General features: G+C 41.7%; 1 protein-coding gene across 8 annotated transcripts in view; it reads left to right on the forward strand.

The window, feature by feature from the left end:
• TJP2 (tight junction protein 2) overlaps nt 1-15,508 on the forward strand; it is a 114,843-nt gene that overhangs the window by 76,144 nt on the left and 23,191 nt on the right. For all 8 annotated transcript variants that reach the window (XM_019794666.2, XM_034646845.1, XM_034646844.1 and 5 more), the window contains 8 exons: nt 2,706-2,759; nt 4,006-4,130; nt 5,446-5,548; nt 7,198-7,834; nt 11,933-12,036; nt 12,667-12,820; nt 14,094-14,202; nt 14,303-14,436. In XM_019794666.2, coding sequence (XP_019650225.1) covers nt 2,715-2,759; nt 4,006-4,130; nt 5,446-5,548; nt 7,198-7,834; nt 11,933-12,036; nt 12,667-12,820; nt 14,094-14,202; nt 14,303-14,436 — 1,411 coding nt within the window. In that variant the 5' untranslated portion in view covers nt 2,706-2,714. The remainder of the gene's footprint in view (nt 1-2,705; nt 2,760-4,005; nt 4,131-5,445; nt 5,549-7,197; nt 7,835-11,932; nt 12,037-12,666; nt 12,821-14,093; nt 14,203-14,302; nt 14,437-15,508) is intronic.

Below are 15,508 nucleotides of genomic sequence, written 5' to 3' on the forward strand. Positions count from 1 at the left end.
CTTAACTTTTCTTTAGGATGTCCCAATTTTTAAATGCTTTTTGCTGTGTTCTGGGTAATTTCTCCATATGTCTTCCAGTTACTGTCTTCAGCTGTGTGTAGTATGTGGTTCACTCCATTCTTTATCCCATTTCAGTTACATATTTTTATTTCTTAAGTTTTGTTTGCTTTTTATTTTCCCAAATGTGCTTGGTCATTTTTGATGTTCCTTTGTTCTTTCAGTACACTTCCAGTTTCCCCTTTTCTTTTTTTTTAAACAATTTTAAAAATTTTATTTTTTAATTTAAATTCAATTAATTAACATATAGTGTATTATTAGTTTCAGAGGTACAGAGTTCAGTGATTCGTCAGTTTTATATAATACCCAGTGCTTATTAACTCATGTGTCCTCCTTAATGTCCATCACCCAATTACCCTATACCCCCACCCTCTTCCCTCCCGAAACCTTCAGTTTGTTTCCTATGGTTAAAAGTGTCTTCTGGTTTGTCTCAGTAGCTTGCATTCCCACAACAGTGTAAGAGGTTCCTCTTTCTCCGTATTGGTGTGAGGTCGTATCTCATTGTGGTTTTGATTTATATTTCCCTGATGCCGAGTGATATTGAGCATTTTTTCGGGTGTCTGTTGGCCATTTGTATGTCGTCTTTGGAGAAATGTCGTCTTTGGAGAACTGTCTTCTGCCCATTTCTTGATTGGGTTATTTGTTCTTTGGGTATTGAGTTTGATAAGTTCTTTATAGATTTTGGATACTAGCCCTTTATCTGATAAGGCATTTCCAAGTATCTTCTCCCATTCTGTCGGGTGTCTTTTGGTTTTGTCGACTGTTTCTGTTGCTGTGCAAAAGCTTTTTATCTTGATGAAGTCCCAATAGTTCGTTTTTGCCTTTTTTTCCTTTGCCTTTGGAGACATGTCTGGCAAGAAGTTTCTGAGGCTGAGGTCACAGAGGTTGCTTCCTGTGTTCTCCTCCAGGATTTTGATGGATTCCTGTCTGACATTTAGGTCTTTCATCCATTTTGGGTCTATTTTTGTGTATGGTGTAAGGAAATGGTCCAGTTTCATTCTTCTGCATGTGGCTGCCCAATTTTCCCAATACCATTTGAAGAGACTGTCTTTTTTCCATGGATATTCTTTCCTGCTTTGTCAAAGATTAGTTGACCATAGAGTTGAGAGTGCATTTCTGGGTTCTCTGTTTTATATTGATCTGTGTGTCTAAACAATTTTTTAAAAGATTTTACTTATTGAGAGAGAGAGAGAGAAGCAGACTCCCTGCTGAGCAGAGAGCCCAACGAGAGGCTCCATCCCAGGACCCCAAGATCATGACCTGAGCCGAAGGCAGACGCTTAACGTCTGAGCCACCCAGGTGCCCCTGCAGAACCACTTTGAGTGTGTTTTGAGGAGGTGTGGTCATATCTGTAATATGAATTGTAGTCCTAAATTTGTGTGAGTACAGGTCTGTTGATAGAATTCTCCAGGGAGATATTTTTAGTTATTTCCACTCTGCTCGGAGTCGAGGATGAGCAAGGCACGTGTCCCTGCCATCTCCATCTGCCTAATGGTATTTTTTCCCCTACTACATCCAGTCAGATCTAATCTCCACCCTGTTTGGATCCCACGTTTTATCTCTTCCCAGGCTCCTGTTTAAATGCCTGCTTCAATGCTAGTTTATCTCTCTGGCTTTGAGCTTTCTTGGTATTTCTGGCCTTTAAGGATTTCTCCTTGAAGGCAGCCTGCATTTAATGGATTATTATTAGTATTCTGGACATCTCTCTTGGAATACTGTCAGAAACAGAAGCCGCCATCAATTTATGCAGCTATTTTCATCTTTCACATCCAACAGTACTAATGGAGAAGAGGTTACCCAATTGCGCACTCTCTGAGGTGGCCAGGGATTCCTTTAGACATAGAAATGTATAAAATTTGCCTAAGAGATCATCTTTGACAGGAAGGGAGGGAGCAGTGATTTAAAAAAAAGAATAAAAATACCTGTTTGACTCTTGGTTTTGGTTCATATCATGATCTCAGGGTCCTAAGATGGAGCCCCAGCTTGGGCTCTGTGCTCAGCTGAGTCTGCCTCAGATTCTCCCTCCCCCTCTGTTCCTCCCCCCCACCTTGTGCATATGCACTCTCTCTCTCAAATAAATAAATAAATAAAATCTTAAAAAAATACATCTGTTTGAAACTCTAGATTTCAGGGCGCCTGGGTGGTGTAGTGAGCTAAGTGTCCAACTCTTGGTTTCAGTTCAGGTCGTGATCTCAAGGTCATGAGATTGAGCCCCGTGTCGGGCTCTGCGCTCAGCAGTCTGCTTGGAATTCTCTCCCTCTCCCTCTGCCTCCATATGCTGGCTCTGTCCCTCAAGTAAATAAATAAGTCTTAAAAAAAAAAAAAGAAAAAACTCTAGATTTCTTTTTTGAGGGATTTTATAATGATTGTTTTGGAATGATGATAATAAAAAAGCTCAACACTTAATATTTATATATCTCTTATCTTTTACTACATATTTCACTAATTTTCCAGTATGATTAAGACTGCCATTTGATTGAAGGAGTGTTTGAAAATAAGTAATATCATGTTCCTAAAAAATACCAAGTCTTTTTGGTTTGTAGAGTGTATGAACTGCACTTATATTGAGACATTTTCATTTATAGCTTTATTTCTAGCATTGAAATGTTCGTGGTTTTAATCAAATTGGTCTTACTATTTTAAAACAGGCTCCAGGCATGGAGGAACTGATATGGGAACAGTACACTGTGACCTTACAAAAGGTGAGTGCTGTACAGTTCATATATGCTACAGTCAGGTCCTTGAGTTTATAGGTCATGGATCTTATTCATTATTGCCCAAACACAGTTTTTTCCCCTTAAGGTGGATGATGCATTGTATCTGGCAATAATTACTGCATTATCAAAGATATGCATGTTATTGTATTTTTTGGTTAAGGTCTGTATAATAGAAAATTACAGGTTATTTAGTGTATTCACTTATCTCTAGACAGACGAGGTTATTTAGAGAGAAAAGGAGGGGAGAAATGGAAACACTGTTTGGTGTTGCTAATTGTTTGTCTCCAGTTGGCACAGTGGGTCCCATGTGGGAAATCTTCCATGGGGGGGAGAGGCTTTCTTTTATTCTCTTGAGTACATGTCTGCACAAGCACACCTTGATTTACAGTTATAATCACATACAGCCATATCATCTGGATGAAACCTCGGGAGTTTAGCTTTATTAAAGGTTTTATTTTTAAGTAATGCCTACACCCAACATGGGGCTCGAACTTACACCCCCAAGATCAAGAGTCACATGCTCCACCGCCTGAGCCAGCCAGGCGCCCCGGGCGCTCAGCTTTTTTAAACACTGAAATGAATTAGGGTTATGTATTAATTGGGTTCACTGTTTTACATTTCTAGACCAATCACGATGTAATTAATCTGTATGTTCTGTCTTCTATGCATGCAGGAAGGAGTTTAATGCTTTGCTTTCTCATAAGGTCTTAAAACTAAGATTTTATCTTCAGATTTTATTTTATCTTTAAAATCCATTTTTTCCCCACCCTATTTGTTAAAATGAAACCACCAGTTCACCTAACTTGAAAGTTAAAGGTATACTTTAAAGATAGGGTTTTAGCACAGATGCAGTTGTGATGGAAGCTGTTCCAGCTCAGGCCAGGATAGGAGAACAGGTAAGACTGCTGGTTTGAATCGCACATCCCTGTTTGGACAGAAGATGTTATTTTCCACCCTCTTCCAGCTTCTACTGATAACTCCAGTCTATGCTATCAATCTTTTATGACTTTCACAAGACTGTTTCTTTTAGATAAGGAATTTCCCTTTGTAAACCTGTTAGCTAACCAGGATGGTGCTTTATTTTCTCATTTGTTTCTATAAGCCCTCTGTTCCTGAGCTGTCTCTGGTTATTGGTTTGACCTTTATTTTATTGAGTGCTTGTAATAAATCCTGAAAGCCACTTATGGAAGGATTTTTCTTTTTTAATTTTTCTCTTAACTCCAATGAACAGGATTCCAAAAGAGGATTTGGAATTGCAGTGTCTGGAGGCAGAGACAACCCCCACTTTGAAAATGGAGAAACGTCAATTGTCATTTCTGATGTTCTCCCGGGAGGGCCCGCTGATGGGCTGCTTCAGTGAGTGTCCTTGTTTCCCAGCCCTACTCCCTGGTTCTGGAGAGGGTGCTTTGGGGGGGGCGCGGTATGTGCACTTCTAAAAAAAAAACAAAAAACTTTTACATAAATTGAAACCTTTTTGGGGGGCATGAAGTAATTGAGTGATGGACATTAAGGAGGGCATGTGATGTAATAGCACTGGGTATTATGTAAGACTGATGAATCACTGACCTCTCTACCTCTGAGACTAATAATACACTATATGTTAATTAATTGAATTTAAATTTAAAAAACCATTTAAAAAAAAGAAAAGTTTTTAAGCAAGAATTGTGACTGTAACACACCATGTTTTAACAATCCCCAGACCTTTGGAGATATCCAATCTTTGGGGGGGGTGGTAAGCAGTCATTTCCACAGGGAAATAGTTAACAACTGTCATAGCTATCATTCCTAGGGTTAGGAATCATTTCTGAATATGAAGTATAAAATCAGCTTGCTTTCCCCCCTGCCCCCAACAGTTTACATTTATTTTACCTTATATTCATTCAGAATTTAACGAGGATACTTTGGCTTAATGATGATCTGATTTGTAAGAATGGAAATTGGGAAAATTTAGTACATGAAAACACAGATTTTCCAATTTCTAGCCTTCTGGTCTAAAGAGACTATGCCATTTGAAGAGATGCATATCTCAGTTCCCTCAGGATAATTTCTCAGGGCAGAATCTAAAATTAATTATATGACTGCCTTGGCCAGAGAGCTCAAAAGTTTAGGTTCTGTTGGTATTTCATGTCTGTATGGTTATATCTAAGTCAGCAGTCTTTCATACAAAGAGCAGTGTAGAATTAAAAAGTAGTTTTGGGGATGAGGTAAGAAGGTGTTAATGACCTCAATATTTCTTTAATAATCTGAGGCAAATTCCTGATCTCTTCCCTTCCCCTTAAAAACACAGGGGGATATCAAGCTGCTGTGGGGCCTATTTCTGTAGACTTTCTGAAGCCCACCGTGCACCTTGCGGTCGGGGTGGGGGGGTGATACAGAAGTTCCTTTTGTGCCTGGACCTGGCCACTGCTGAGTGCCTCCTGGAGGAACCCTTTGGTGTGGGTCATCCCCCACTGGTTTCCAGTAGACAGTGTCAAAAGTGGGCTAAGCCGCTTATGGGTTCCTTCATAAGAAGGGCTCACACTGAGTGGACTGATTCAGCCTCAGGAGTCATCAGACACTGAGTCTTTGAAGCAGTTGGGGTCAATTTGCTGCTTCTTTGTGTTCCTAAATAAATGATTTACAGTGAATAGATGGGGGTTTTTCACATCTTGTTTTTATTTTTTGTTTGCAGAGAAAATGACAGGGTGGTCATGGTTAATGGCACCTCCATGGAGGATGTGCTCCATTCATTTGCTGTTCAGCAGCTGAGAAAAAGTGGGAAGATCGCTGCCATTGTAAGCTCTGGGTTTGCTTTCAGCTTGCCTCAGTAGCGCCTTGTTTTTTATGCTCAGAAGAAAATTACCACTTGCTTTTAAGCACTTGACAGAATTACATAATTTAGGGGCTGCTAATTTCTTGTTTCCTCTACTTTGGGGTGATGTTATGGATGACGTAAAGATCTAAGTAATCTCTCCCTGCCTTTTCCTCATCCTTCTCCTAACTTTCAATGATTCTCTTATCTCAGGAACCAGGCTAGAAAATCCAAATGGATGACGTAAAGATCTAAGTAATCTCTCCCTGCCTTTTCCTCATCCTTCTCCTAACTTTCAATGATTCTCTTATCTCAGGAACCAGGCTAGAAAATCCAAAGAGGGGGCGCCTGGGTGGCACAGTGGTTAAGTGTCTGCCTTCGGCTCAGGGCGTGATCCCGGTGTTATGGGATCGAGCCCCACATCAGGCTCCTCTGCTATGAGCCTGCTTCTTCCTCTCCCACTCCCCCTGCTTGTGTTCCCTCTCTCGCTAGCTGTCTCTATCTCTGTCGAATAAATAAATAAAATCTTTAAAAAAAAAAAAAAAAAGAAAATCCAAAGAGAATTAACTAGGTTGAGAACACCTGTAAAACAGCATTAATACAGAAAATAAATTTCAGCTCAAAAACCATTTGTAAAGGCCCAAACAAGATCTGTCATGTCTTGAACTAGACTCTCAGGAGATACTGACAGTCTATAGCATTCATTCATGTATTTAATAGCTCAGTCATTCATTCGGCAAACACTGGTTGAGAATCAGCTATGAGCCAGATGCCACCTGCGTCTGGAGCAGGGAGTGCCTACTCCAGCCGGGCAAATGGACATATGCAGCGAAAATTGGAATGCAGTATGTTTAAAGCCAGTGCTAGGGGGATGTACTGGGTATGTGGTATTTATTTTTTTCAACTGTATATTATGAAATTTTTAAACAAAAGGGAAAGTTCAAAGATCGGTGTAATAAACACTTAATATATCTTTACAGTGTTAATCTGTCTTATCTTGATTTTTCTGTGTATACAAATGCATATTTTTAGTGAACCATTTGAAAGAAAGTTACAGATATGACTGTGTCAGTCCTGCTTACTTCAGCATACATTTCTTAAATAAGGACATTCTTCTACACAACTATAACACGATCATCCTACCTAAGGAAATTAATAGTGTCTTTAAAGTATCATCTAATATCCAGTCCAAATCCCAAGACATGTTAGATAGACTTTTTCTGCATCTAGGATCCAGTCAGAGCTCAATCACTGCACTGGGTCCTTATCTCTTCAGTGCCTTTTAATCTAGAAGGGTCCCCCCCCCCCCCCGCAATAATGACATTGACTTTTGGATGAATCTAGGCAGTTGTATCTAGAATGTCTCAATTTCTGGGTTTTTATAACAGTGATTTAAAGTTCCTTGATGCTATCCACACTCTGAGTAGAAGCAGATTTTTGGAGGCACTGTGTTCAGAGTTATACTTATTGTCTTATACTCAACCCTGTAACTATGTTTTTTACCCAAGGGACCAGAGGCTTAATGAGTTGAGGGGGGGCAGAGATTTACTGAAAGAACCAGGGCTGGGCTCTTAATCACTGCATTCTCTATATTTGTCATTGTCCTGCATTCCCACTGTGTTTGGGTGACAGGTGGTCAAGAGGCCCCGGAAGGTCCAGCTGGCCCCACCCCAGGGCAGCCCACCCGTGGATGAGGATGACCGTGCTTTCGAGGTGATGGACGAGTACGACGGCAGAAGTGCCCGCAGCGGGTACAGCGAGAGGAGCCGGCGCAGCAGCCACGGTGGGCGCAGCCGCAGCTGGGAGGACAGCCCGGAGAGGGGGCGTCCCCATGAGAGGGCGCGGAGCCGGGAGCGCGAGCGCAGCCGGGGCCGGAGCTTGGAGCGGGGCCTGGACCACGACGACTACGGGCGGGTCCGAGAGCGCAGCCGGGGCCGGAGCCTCGAGCGGGGCCTGGACCACGACGACTATGGGCGGGCTCGAGAGCACAGCCGCGGCCGGAGCACTGACAGGGCCTATGACCAGTATGACCAGGCCTACGACCAGGGCTATGACCACCGCGCCTACGACCGCACCTACAGCCCAGAGGCGGAGTATGGCCGCAGGGCCCAGGCTGATGCCCGGTACTCGGAGTCCCGGAGCCGCAGCCGCGAGCACTTGCACTCCCGCAGCCCCAGCCCTGAGCTAAGGGGGCGGCCGGACCACGCAGGCCAGCCAGACTCGGACAAGCCCATCGGGGTCCTTCTGATGAAAAGCAAAGCAAATGAAGGTAGGCATGCGCGATGAAGAAAAGCACTGTTACAACAGCTAACTCTTACGTGCCACTTACTGTGTGCCAAGCACTGACCCAGATGCTTTGCACCAAATGGCCCATTTCTTTCTTCCTCATTACCACCTCATGTGGGAGTTTCTTAAAGCTTCATTACATAGACAAGGAAAGTGAGGCACAGAAAAGTTCATTAACTAGCTGTCATTAATGCAGAGTCAGGCTGCAGAAATGTGGCTTTAGGGGCGCCTGGGTGGCACAGCGGTTAAGCGTCTGCCTTCGGCTCAGGCCGTGATCCTGGTGTTATGGGATCGAGCCCCACATCAGGCTCCTCCGCTATGAGCCTGCTTCTTCCTCTCCCACTCCCCCTGCTTGTGTTCCCTCTCTCGCTGGCTGTCTCTATCTCTGTCGAATAAATAAATAAAATCTTAAAAAAAAAAAAAAAAAGAAATGTGGCTTTAAACTCCTAGGCCAGGAGTTCTCAAAGCAGCATAAGCACCACCTTGCTGTAAATGCAGATTCTCAGGCCCCAGCTTCGCCCCACGGAATCAGAAACACTGCAAAGAGCCCTTAGAATCTGTGTGTTAGCAAGCTCTCCTGGTGAGCCTAGTGTAGCTTAAGTGGTGAAACCATGGGAGTGGATAGGGACTCTAGCTGATCTTGAGTTTTTGCTCTGTGTCAGGCCTGTGCTGAGTAAATACTCTGTTAATCCTCACCAGAACCCTGGTAGGTAGGAGATTTCATTCCTGTTGTACAGTTGTGGGGACTATGCTGCAAAGAGCTTTTGGTGTGCCCACAGATGAGGTGGGCCCAGGTCCAGGCTGCCTGTCCCACACTGCATTCCTTGGAACACTTGCACACCCTTCGTTTCATCCAAAATTCACTATAGCCCCGTGTGGAAGCTAGATAAGCCAGTAGTACCTGTAGTTTACGTGAGGATCTGAAACTCCAAGAAGGGAAGTGACTTGCCCACATCTTGAAGCCAGTAAGTATGTGGTGGAGCCAGAACTCGAACTCCATCTCCTGGAAGTAGATGATCAGAAACAAGTAGGTGAATGAACAGGGCTTTAGGGCCAGTGGAGAAATATTCCTTGCATCAGTTCTTGGTTCTGACTTCTTAAATTACTTATAACATACCTTTTATCTACTTTTGTTCTCTAATTCTCCTTCCAGGAGGAAAAGAGATGAAGAGTACCCCAGGATGCAAAGGAACTTCTTGCCCTTTAGGTTGGGAATTTGCATTTCAAATGGCCTGAGGAAAGGGTTAATTTTGTTTTTACTTCTAGTGGAACACAAAGTCGAGTTATAGAACTAGGTGCCCATTGCGGTACCTGAAGAGGAACGGGGATGTGAGTAATGGGGTACGTAGAGGCCAGTCCCAGAAAGTAAAGGAGAAATAGAGTTTGCACTATTTGTAAGTAATGTGCATCTTGGGAGGTTTAAGGATTCTGCAGAATCTGATAATGACATACTATTCATCTCCCAAGAATTGTACAGTAGAAACAGCTCTGCTCCCAGACTGAAAGATGGACTGTAGAGAAATTTTGCGAATGACTTGGCATGAGACCTCCTTCGGAGAGGCCTGATGCACATTCTATAGGACTTGTCCCCAGGTTTTTTAATTACCCAAGGCAGTGCTTTTCAAACTTTTCCTCTTCCCCTTTCCCCTTCTTTCCCTCCTCCTCTCCTTCCACCACAGAAAGACCCACATCTTGCAAACAATCATGGATGCACCTCCATATCAAAAACTTGAACAAGCCTTTCATGGAACGGTGCTTATTCTGTGGATGCATTCTGAGAGGTTCCATTACATTACATTTTTAAAATGCTGTTCATAACTTACTAAATTGATTTCAAGAGTCACGAATTAAAGTTGTAACCCACAATTTGAAAAAATCTTGTCTGTTATAAGAGATTGCCCAGGTCATGCCTGGTCTTAGTAATACTATCAAGGATAAAAGGGGCTTATGTGCCTTTGCTAAGATAGCATTTTACTCCTGGGCCATTTTGTTATTTAAACCTGGAATTCATCAGGGGAAAAAAGTTCCATTTTTTTAAAAAGATATTTTGCCACTGTTTGCTAGGATTACACAATAATTTAGCTATCAGTAGCTAGGGCTGCACAAAAATTAATCTTTAAAGAAATGTAGCAGTAGGCAAGACCTACATTGGACTAAGAAAAATATGATCCATTTATATGTCCTGCTGTTACATTCATGGGCACCAGATAGCTTTGCTGGTAAATGTCTTAGAAACTGGTCAGCTTATTTTTTTTCCATTTAAGAAATGCCCAAAATATACCAATAGCAACCTATTTGCAACTGTGCAGTAAGACTGCAGCTTTTAAGATAGAGGGATTATTGATAGTATGAGAAAGAAATCATCACTCAAGCTGTCTCAGCCTTCTCTTCTGGGCTGAGAGGCTGGCTGTTTAACCAGTAAGGAATTGTTAACCATGGAGATGCTGTCTTACCCTTCCTTATTCTTTCTTGTCAGCTTCCTAAAGGGGTGGGGGTGGACCTCAACGCTTTCAATCATTGTGGTAAGGTCTGATGCTAACTTACTGTAAAGCACTTGAAATTTATTTTAGAGAACAAACTGGTGGTTGCTGGCGGGGGGGGGGGTNGGGGGGGGGGGGGGGGTGAGGGGATGGGTGGAATAGGTGAAGGGGATCACTCATCGTGATGAGTACTGAGTAATGTACAAAATTGTTGAATCAGGGGTGCCTGGGTGGCTCAGTCAGTTAAACATCTGCCTTCAGCTCTGGTCATGATCTCAGGATCCTGGGATTGAGCCCCATGTCAGGCTCCCTGATCAGTGGGGGGTCTGCTTATCCCTCTGTCTCCCCTGCCTGTGCTTGTGCTCTCTCTCTCCCCTTCTCATAAATAAAATTTTCAAAAAATAAATTGTTGTTTCGTTATTTTGTGTACCTGAAACTAATATAACATTGTATGTTAATTATACTTGAATAAAAAAGTGTTTCTTTAAATCTACTTCATAACTTTTCTAAATGGTAGAAAGTTACTTTGTTTTGGAATTATAAGATTTTGAGTCCAGAATGATAATAATAAAATTTGAATGTGCCTCTTTTAAAACCTGCTAGGTTGTGGTAGCTTCCTAAAATAACCAAAATTTATCCTTAAGCTAGATATTTTTACAAGTTTAATAAGTAAAAGAAGAGTCCGAATAGTATTTAAAATACTTTTAAATATGCATACTTAGTAAAATACAGTGTGTTTTCTTTTGAGAGCAATTCAAAGTTCATAAACTCCCAGAACATGCTGGTTTTAGTTAAATACTTTATTGCTTTGCCTGGCTTACTGATCTGTTTTCTTTGCACACTGAAATTTTTTCAGTGCCAAACCCCACATGTCTCAATTGTTAGGCATGAAGGGAATACTTTTTGCAGTGTCTTCCTGTAGGCAACAGGATTGTCAGCAGAATATGTTTACTGAGATGTACTGAATTGGTTTTTTTGTTCCCAGTTTAATGTTGTGTCAATTTTAATATTCATACAGCCTTCACCTAGTTTTTCCATTTGTTAACATTTTGCCACATTTGTTTTCTTTCTCCTTTCTTCTTCCTGTCTTCCTTTGCCACACTACTTTTATCTCTCAGTGGTTTTTTGGAACTGCTTGAAAGTAAGTTGCAAGGGTGGCCCTTTACCCCTAAATATTTCATCAGGTATCTCCACAGGATAAGAACATTCTATGTAACTGTAATTCCATTACCGGTTCTTAAGAAAATTAACATTAATCCCCCTTTTAATATACTCAAGTTGCTTCAAAATAAGGTAACCCACTCGCCACCTCTGTCCCACACTGGATCAAGGATCTAGTGAAGCTTCATGCATATATTGGGTTTTTATGTCTTATTTTAATCTAGAACAGTCCCTCTGTCTTCTTGTTGTTGTTGTGTTTTTTTGTTTTGTTTTGTTTTGGTTTTTTGGACACTGACTTTTTCAATGAGTCCAGGCTAGCTGTCCTACAGAATGTCCCATAGGCAAAATTAATTTTTCATAAATATTTTTAAATTGACCTAAAAACTGGACTAAGTGTTCTGAACAAGTGGATGAAATATGTATATGTGTTTGTCCCCTAGAGTACGGTCTTCGGCTTGGGAGTCAGATCTTCATAAAGGAAATGACCAGAACTGGTCTGGCAACTAAGGATGGCAACCTGCATGAAGGAGACATAATTCTCAAGGTGGGTGTACCAGGGTAGAGAACAACTGAATTCATGTTTGGCTTTCTAGTCCAAATTTCACATCTCAGTTGCTGACACAGTGAGGCTTTGTTGAGATGGGAGTCATCAGTGAAACAAAAGCTGGGAGGGGCCAGCAGGGTGAGTTTTATCACGGAAACCAGACATGGAGATTTGTAACAGTGTAAAAACAGTGTAAAAAAAAATCTCAGTGAATACCTCCTCCTTCCCTGTTTCTTCGAATTTTAAGCTCCTATTCCCTAAACTAAGGAAAGATGAGAGGGAGAGTTGGTAGTATATGAATGTTGCATGTTTAATAGTTTTTATAAACCTCTTGAATCAGGCAACATGTTCCAGTAGTAAACCAAACCATTGTCTTGAGCTTGGAAGTTAAATAAATTAGCAGAGTAACTTAAGTATACCACAGCTCTCTCATGCCTGTATTTGGGATCGAGTCATGCAGGGTGAAATTTAATTTAAAGGATCATTTTTATTCATTCAGTCATCCTAAAGCCTGTGTCTGCTTGAATAGCTGAGCCAAAGCCTTTATACTCTTAGGAGGGAAAAATACAAACTTTCTGTCACTGTGAGTAGTTGCACTGCATGTAACATGACCATTCCTCATAAACACAGATAAATGGAACTGTAACTGAGAACATGTCTCTAACGGACGCCCGCAAACTGATAGAAAAGTCAAGAGGAAAACTCCAGCTGGTGGTGTTGAGAGACAGCAAGCAAACGCTCATCAACATCCCATCATTAAATGACAGCGACTCAGAAATAGAAGGTAAAGAAGGGGAGGCTGTGAGCTTAGCTGGAAGCAAGGAAGGCTTTGCTTTTGCATTCTCAACTCAATTTAGCATAGTCATCTAGCTGGAAATTAAATTTCTGACAAAAGCTTCTCTTTTAAACTTTAATTACAGTAAGTGGTGGTGATTTACTTATTAAAGTGTCTGTTGAAATTCGTTTTCCAATATGAAATTCGGGTGCACTCGTGAACTCCCCAGTGGACTCTTTGATTTAGGCCACTGAAACCAAAACTTACTAGTAAAAAAAGTGTGTATGAGTGGTTCAGAGACCTAAGCACATCCACTTGTAAACTGCTCATTTCTTGCACTTTCTTGTAGATTTTTAAAAAGTAGATATGAATATTTCCGACAAAGAGAGGGTCATATGGAAGATAGCTAAAATAGGTAGACGCTACAGTAAAGAACCAGTCAGAATGGCTGAATATTGTGGCATTCATTGATTAGCAGTCTGTGTCACCTCTTTTGTCTTAGGAAGCAATATTCATTTCTAGAATATGAATTATACATGGGGTAACATTTTAACCATGTATAAATTACCGATAAAAATAAGTAGCCATGATACTTCCTAATTATCTAGTATGCCTTCGTGCAGAAGAGTTTAGAAAATACTAAGTTCTCAAGTTTGAAGACAGATGTATTGGTTTTTTAAAGAATTACTTTTAAATCTTAAGACTTAGTTTAGCTTCCATTATATCAAAAGTCTAATCATTTGGTTACTGCTATGAGTGCAGTGCAGGAAAACAGAGCATGAGAAATATTCCCAGCATGCTAGGTGCTTATAGGTTACTTCCTTGCTATTCTAAGTATGGTCGTCAGCCCACCAGCGGCGTGAACATTCAGGAGCTTACTAGAATCACAGAATTGCAGGCCCTGCCCCAGAACAGCTGCATTCTAAAAGATCCCAGGTGATTCATATGCACATTAAAGTTTGAGAGGCACTGCTCTGTGTGGTTAAAAATAAGTGTATACATATATGATCCAGTAATTGAATTTTGATTCCTCAGTAGCAGCTTTGAAGGAAAGTATAATGAAAGGGGAACATAAAATTCTGAATTTGGCTTCCTCTTTATTAATTAATGCCTTCCCCTTTAGAGGCTCAGATTTTCTTCAAGGGAAGACTGCTAGACTAATAGCACAGTTACTGCCTGCCTCTTTTCCATTTCTCATGTTGCCTTACCCAGAGAATAGTATCATTTCTGGTACAGGTCTTAAATATTTTAATAAGAAGTCTTTCCTTATTTTTGAAACCAGATATCTCAGAAATAGAGTCAAACCGATCATTTTCTCCAGAGGAGAGACGGCAGCAATATTCCGATTATGACTGTCATTCCTCAAATGAAAAGCTGAAGGAAAGGCCAAAGTAAGATGATGTATACTTCCCCTCCCACGCGACCCCGTGAGCGTACACGCATACATATTCGTGGTTACGTTGTGAGACGTTAACATGATGTGTGCTTCAGTTCAAGAGAGGACATGCAGAACAGATGGTCCAGGATGGGCGCCACACCCACTCCCTTTAAGTCCTCCGGTGATACTGCAGCTGCACTTGGCACAGAGAACAGCAAGGAACCCAGATACCAGGAGGAACCACCAGGTGAGGGTCCTTTAAATGTGTTCAAAAGTGTGTGCTTGGTAATTGCAGAGGGTGACTGGAAGGAGAGAGAAATTTTAAAAAAATCATTCTTCATATGGAAGAGGGACTCCAGTCTTTCTCTTATATTGAAAAAACATAAAGAATAACAGCTCTTCCTATATGCCAATAGATTGGTCACATTTTGTTATATTTGATGAGTTATGGTCCTTGTGTCATCCCTGGTCCTGGCCCAAACTGTTCTGCTCTTAACATTTCTGACAGCAAGTGCGTGAGTTTCTTCCGCTACTCAGCTACCAATTCTCAAGTTCTCCAGACACCAACTGGTTGTTCTGGCCCTGACTACCCGTAATTAGTGTAGACCCCACGGGTGAAGGACTTAGTCCAGTAAGAAGCTTCCACTTCAGACACCACTCCCAGTTCCCAGGTGTCACCTGTACTTCTGTCCAGGCGGCTCTGAACTGAGGGATTCTACAACCCCCTCCTCACTCAGGTTTGATAATTTGCTAGGCTGGCTCACAGAACTCGGGAAAGCCCTTTACTTACTATTACCAGTTCTTAGAAAGGATACACTGAAGAACAGCCAAATGGAAGCAAGGTATAGGGCAAGGGGCACAGAGCTGCCATGTCTGAGAGGACATCTCCAGGCATTCCAGCCTTCCCAGTATCTTGATGTGTTCACCAACCCTGAAGCACTCCAAATTCCATAGTTTATGGATTTTATGGAATCTGTGTCATATGCGTGATCAGTGATTAATCCCAGTCTCCAATCCCTGTCCCCTTCCAGATGGTGGGTAGGTAGGCTGAAAGTTTCAAGCTTCTAATCATGGCTTGCTCTTTCTGGGACTATCTAGGAGTTATCTCTTTAGAACAAAAGATGCTCTGCCACCCAGGAAATTCTAAGGGATGTAGCAGTTCTGTGTCAGGAATTGAAGGCAAACAGCTGAAGATGCTCCTGGCACCCCTACCACTGGTAGAAACTACAGGGATTTTAGGACCTGTGTATCAGGAACTGGGGGCAGAGACCAAATATATCTATTTCCAATCCTGTCACAGTCACATTTTGTCTTACTTG

The sequence above is a fragment of the Ailuropoda melanoleuca genome, chromosome 17, assembly GCF_002007445.2.
Source record: "Ailuropoda melanoleuca isolate Jingjing chromosome 17, ASM200744v2, whole genome shotgun sequence".
Classification (NCBI taxonomy): Eukaryota; Metazoa; Chordata; class Mammalia; order Carnivora; family Ursidae; genus Ailuropoda; species Ailuropoda melanoleuca.